This window comes from Etheostoma spectabile, chromosome 13 (assembly GCF_008692095.1).
Source record: "Etheostoma spectabile isolate EspeVRDwgs_2016 chromosome 13, UIUC_Espe_1.0, whole genome shotgun sequence".
In the NCBI taxonomy this organism is placed as follows: Eukaryota; Metazoa; Chordata; class Actinopteri; order Perciformes; family Percidae; genus Etheostoma; species Etheostoma spectabile.
This window is the reverse complement of record NC_045745.1, coordinates 21,589,874-21,595,797: the sequence shown is the minus strand read 5'-3', so window position 1 is coordinate 21,595,797 and position 5,924 is coordinate 21,589,874. Positions and strand designations below refer to the sequence as shown.

The 5,924-nt window shown below is 43.7% G+C and overlaps 1 protein-coding gene across 1 annotated transcript in view; it reads right to left on the bottom strand.

Moving 5' to 3' along the window:
- Nucleotides 1-1,194: 1,194 nt before the first annotated feature.
- Nucleotides 1,195-5,924, bottom strand: part of rtn4rl1a (reticulon 4 receptor-like 1a) — a 97,507-nt gene continuing 92,777 nt past the window's right edge. The window contains exons 2-3 of the mRNA XM_032533208.1: nt 5,277-5,731; nt 1,195-4,747 (exon numbers count right to left, since the gene is read on the bottom strand). Of these exons, the coding sequence (XP_032389099.1) occupies nt 3,848-4,747; nt 5,277-5,731 (1,355 nt within the window). The 3' untranslated portion in view covers nt 1,195-3,847. The remainder of the gene's footprint in view (nt 4,748-5,276; nt 5,732-5,924) is intronic.

Here is a 5,924-nt window from a genome sequence, read left to right as displayed (position 1 = left end):
ATTTAAATTTAACATTTAGATTTAGATTTAGCATTTAGATTTTACAGACAGATTTTTTTTAGGTGTAACATTTAATATTTGACAAATAATGTTGTAAATGTGCAAAAAAGTGACCCTTGAAAATTCATACCAGTTTTTAAACATTGTTTGAAGCTAAATGTGACAAAATGTTGCCGTTATTTTTGGCGTGAGCAGCTTTACAAACGGCACCCCACAGACTTCTTTTTCACCCTGAACTCATTAAGACAGAAGCTCTGTGCTCTGATATGAATGCTGCTCCTCCGCACATGTAGTGTCTCCTCATGGGTGAACACATGTAAACTGCAGCCCAGGCTTCGTTTGGGACAAATGCAGCGATTGACTGAACACAACTCGGAGCTGATTCTGCAGCCACCCATATTACTGTATGCCCACTGCTTCTCCCCTGGCTGCTGCTTTGGATTTCTTTCACAGATATCTACACCCCTCTGACTTTTAAATCATTGTGCTTAACTCATTCTCTCTCTCTCCCAATTGTCAGCTTTGTTTTACAAACAGAGCAGTGATACCGTCTCTCAGAGGCACACCTCTTCCCCTGCCCTAGCCGGCTGTCAGGCTGGATCTGCCGTGACAGTGGGCATACTTGGTACACCGGTGGACACGCACAAATAATACACAAACACACAGACAAAGAACAATTCAGTGTCACGTGCAAACACACATGCATTAATGTGAACACCGTGCAAACGATCAGAATAGACGTAGCACATGCTTGTGCTCCATTTGACCTCACCTTGCACCCTCGCAGCTAATACAGCTCGACAGATGTGGGCACTTGTGAGTTTGTTTGTGTGCATGCATGTGCCCACAGTCAGTCAGATGCATATTTTATATGAGGCTGCTGAATGTACGAGGAAAACTAGGGCATGAAGGAGGCCAAGCTATATCCTGGTTAAATGTGGATGCGTTTCTTAGCAGTAGATGAATGTTCATACTTATTCCATTATTTTTTTTTAAACTTTTTTTTTACTTTTTAACAATTTTTCTTTCCTTTCATTGCCTTATCATTAAGCCAGCCTCAGGGCTCATTTTGGAGGTCTGTCCATTAGACGCACACACACACATACACACCCACACACACACACACACACACACACGCAGATGTGCATATGCACTTACAAAAGGGAGGCAAACAAACACAGACCACCTCAGCCATTTGAGGACACTTTCTGTTTAATGTTATTTATAAACAGCTTTTGAGTCTGGCATTGTTTGATAACCACATACAAAACATTTTGGGTTGCACAAAGGAAGCGAGGAGAGGAAAAGAATAAGGCGGAGAGGGGGAAAAAGAGGGAGCAACGGCGGTGGAGGAGAACGAAGCAGAGAAGGTGTAGAGGGAGGAAGAGAAAAATTAGACAGATAGGGGAGGAGGAGGGGGAGAAAGACAGAGGGATGAATAGAAAAGAATAGAGGAGCAAGAGGGGGGAAGTGCAGTGTACAGTTTATCTTGAATGAGTCAGCAAAACTTAAAAAACGACTGGAAAAAAATGATAATAATTGTATTAAATAAAAAATAAAGGTCCATCCCCTAGTTCCCTGTTTAATTTTTTTAGGGAACGATCGAGACATAACAGAGTTTTATTTTTATTTTTATTTGTTTTTTTGTTTTTTTTATTTTACAAAAAAGTCATCCTCACAGGAATAAACAGACACAATTTACATCATCTCTGGGTTCACAGCAACACAAACATGTTCACCAAAAGGGGTCTCTAATCCTACATGTCCGGAAAATGACACCATTGACAGGCTTCAGTTCGTCCCCAACATCAAGATAGATGGACACGAGAAGGCGGGGCTCAGCAGGAAACACACACAAGCCGGGTACAAATGTGGCCCCTGCTCTTTGATTCCCATCCAAACCACACATCTTTTAGGTTGCCAGCAAACCATACAAATAATTTATTGTGCTTTTTGTCAGCATGTCATAATTTAACATTTTTGCTAACTATGCATACAAGAGCAGCTCCATCTGAAAATAGAATTTATAACTTTGTAATGCTATAAGAAATAGACTTTTAGCATTACTTGCTAGTTAAGGTACCCGGATGGCTCATGTGTAGCTTTACAGGTTTTACCTATTATAGTTGAGCACTTGAGATTTTGGGTAATTGGTTCTGAAATAGTTCAGGTCTAAAGTCCAAACCTGTGGTGCTCTGCTCTTGGATTTGAAAGTTTTGCACTGACAAAGGTTAGTAGTTTGCAGTGGGACAGGAAGGCTGTGAAGGTGAGGAGCTTAGTTAGGGGTGAGTGTGCTTGACCTGCTCCAGTTCATCCGGGGCACCATGTCCCATAGTCCTCTCTGTCTTTGTTATTTCTTGAAGAATAATCAGAAAGTGCAGGTCTTCTCGGACGTAGCAGCAATAATATACAACTCTCCAATCAGGGCTTACAGAGCGTCAAGTCAATCTGTTTTGGAGCACACTAAATACACCAGAGAGGACGAGGACAGAAATGCTGTAGAAGTTTGTCGGTGCCTGTGGTGATCATCACATATTCTAACTGCTTTTATTTTCCGGTTTAAGCAGTTGATTAGACCATTGCAAAAAGATCTTTTGTGGTGGTGTGGTGGTCATCAGTACTCCTCCCTGATTGTATGGCATTTGAAACCATCCTGTAACTATTTAGATTGAGTCATCTTTGCTTGAAGGCTATCTTTTTCCATTAATCTCCACAGTACGAAAGTACATAAAAGTTCCTGGGAGTCAGACATTTTGTGAGCCAGACTCTGGCCTCAGCTTTTCCTTGGCCTGTGTGTGTTGACTTTTTGTACGTTTTGACGTTTCGTAGCCAGTGAGGTTGATGACCATCCCTTACCTCCATAGTGTGTCCTCGTTGGCCACTGGCTCTAATTAGGCACTCTTATCTAGTGTCATTTTACCCGCATGGCTTCAGTGTTTTCTGGACACACACTCATACACAGTGACACAGACATTCATTTACTCACTCATTCACACTGACTGTGACTGATTTGGCTCTCATAATGAAAGGTTAGTTCTTAATGGCTTTTAAGTTGATGAGTTGCAAGGGAACAATGGGACACCTTTAAACACAACTAGTTAGTGTAGTCAATTCTATCGACGTGTCACAACTCCAGTGTTTTAGAGCTTAGACTATAAGCCAAGGATACAAATGTGCATTTAGTGGTTTCACCTTCCTGTGAGCCATTTAAGTAAAACCCCATTATTAGTAGATATATAGTAATTCTGGTTATTACTGCTATGGCTCTATGATCACTCATTTTAATGTCACTTGTGTCTGCAGTTATTTGTTTCTGGATCTTGAGGTGCTGTTGAGTGAGCAGTGTGACAGTTACGAATGACTGTCTTCGTCTCAGCATGAGTGACAGATGGAGGGTGCACTGAGAGAGCACTATTGTGTCAAGAGGACTAAACATAGAGACTGATCTTTTTTTGATCCTTATCGTGCATTCTTCTCACTTTGACTTGAATTAAAATTTGGCTTGTTTTTTTATGTAGCTGTACAGTTTTTAACATGAATTCAGTGAAGCAATTGATGCCACAGAGACAGATAGAAGACAGTTTTCCTGATGTTTCCCTTGGTGACATCATCAAAGCAATGGGCTAAATTGTTTTCCCTGACTTCCATGTTTTGATTATGACTCATTAAGATCCCTCTTTATAACGTAGGGACTTTTTAACAGTAGATATTTGATCATGTTCTTTATACACAGTCATGTAAACCAATAGTTAAAGCACACATGCCTAATTTAAAGAGCCAGGGCAGAGTTGTTCAGGAGAATGAATCATAAAGTTGCATCACCAGCACAAAGTGTCCATTTCCTGTCTCAGCGTAGGATGACAGAGATGAGTGACAGCAGCAGAGCTGATGGTAAACAGAAAATATAATCTGCAATGTGTGACCCTGCTTTATTATTGGCTCTCTGGACCCCACTTGGTGGGCCGACAGAAGTCCTGGGGATGCACTTGTTCTTCCTCCTTGCAGTTCCAGACAGGTCATATTTACTTCCATCTGGAGTATAGTCTTTTTCACCCTCCTCCCGCAGTACCTGCACCTCATTGACTCCCCCTTTGGCCTTGCGGCCCCGGCGGGTGCAGTTTCTGCGGCCTCCTTTAGGTGGCCGCGGCAGGGGCGAGGGTGAAGGCAAGCTGTGCTGATCCCCGTGGGGCAGGTATGGCCGCTGATGGTGGTTGTGATGGTTTCTGTGACGATTCAGGTGGTTCAAAGACTCTCCATGCTCCATCTCACCACCTGGGGCACCATGTGCATGACGCTCTCCTGACAAGCAACTGGGCAGCTCCTCTTTCTTCAGCGTTTTCAGGTCCTTCTCTGCCAGCTCTGGTGGTGAAACACACATCAGAGAGGAGGTGGAGCCTCTGAACCGCCGCAGCCAATCCCAAAGTGAAAGCGCCTTGCAGTCACACTCCCAGGGGTTGTCGTTAAGTCGTAGGTACTCCAGGGCAGGCAGTACAGTCAAGCTGGATCCGGATAGCTCAGTCAAAGAGTTGTTAAACAGGTACAGGGTGGTGAGGCGCCTCAGGTCATGGAAAGCCTGGCGGTCAACCCACTGGATTCGGTTCTGGTGGAGAAGTAGGCGGTCCAAGACGCCCAGACCACGGAAAGTGTTTTGGCGAAGACTCCATAGTTTATTGCCATGAAGGAAAAGATGACTGAGGTTCAGGAGGTCGATGAACAGATCGTCCTCCAGGAACTCTAACTGGTTGTCCTGCCAGGATGTAGGGAAAGGGGAAGGTAAAAACAGAAGCTTAAAATGGAGTGCACTGCATTGGACATCACTTTGCTATTGAAAAAATCTCTATATCCTATTGTAACAATAATTTCAGCAGTACTATGCCAGTAGTACTACTCACTCAGCTTTGATATCAATTAGTTTTTCCATCAATAATATGGTTAGGAGATCTTTTCCATGTAAGAAGATTTTCTCCTCATAAACCCACAATGTAAATGAAATTGTATTAAAAATCTTGGATATCAATTCCAGTACTGTTATCATACTTGATCACAAAAGCTCTGCTGTACTTTAATGTGAGGGCTGATTTGTGCCGTTTTACCTGCACAGAGGATAACAGCCATCTTTTCATCCCAGTCCAGTTAAAATTGATTTAATAAATCAGAATAGACAGTAAGTGCTGAGCCAGGCAAATGAACAGATTACACCATAGTAACACTATAATGCGATTGTGATGGCAGATGCAATATACAGTAGAGATAAAAGCAAGCTTTTAGCCATGTACCTGTAGGTAGAGATACTGGAGATTATGGAGGCCCGCAAAGATCCCTGGAGGCAGGGTGATCAGGCCACAGTGGTAAAGGTGCAGGGCATGTAGCCTACCCAGGCCCAGGAAGGTGTCTGATGCAACGGCCTGCAGGTGCCTGTTGTCCCCAAGATCAAGCTCCTCCAGGCGGTCAAAGCCATGGAAGGTGGAGGGTTGTATGTAGGAGATGTTGTTAGAGTAAAGCCACAACATGGCTGTGGTGGGCGAGAAGTGGCCTCGAAGTAGCCGCTGGATCTTGTTGTTCTGCAGGAAGACACGCTCGCTCTGGGCAGGGATGCCCTCAGGCACGGCATGGAAGTTGTGGGCCTGGCAGGAGACAGTGCTGGGTGAAGTGTAGCAGATGCAGTGGCGAGGGCAGGGCAGAGAGAGATCCAGGCCACACAGCACCAAGAGTAACTCCACCCCACCATAACCTGAAAGAGGAGAGAAGGATGAAAATTAAACAAAGAGAGCATGAGAGAAAGAGAAGCAGAATTAATTGAATTCATACAGCACAGCTCCTGTTATCAGACACATCTTAAATGAAACACTCATTGCTCTCAGTTTACAAGGACAACAGTAGGCATGGTTCAGTGCAGACAAATTACACACACACACACACACACA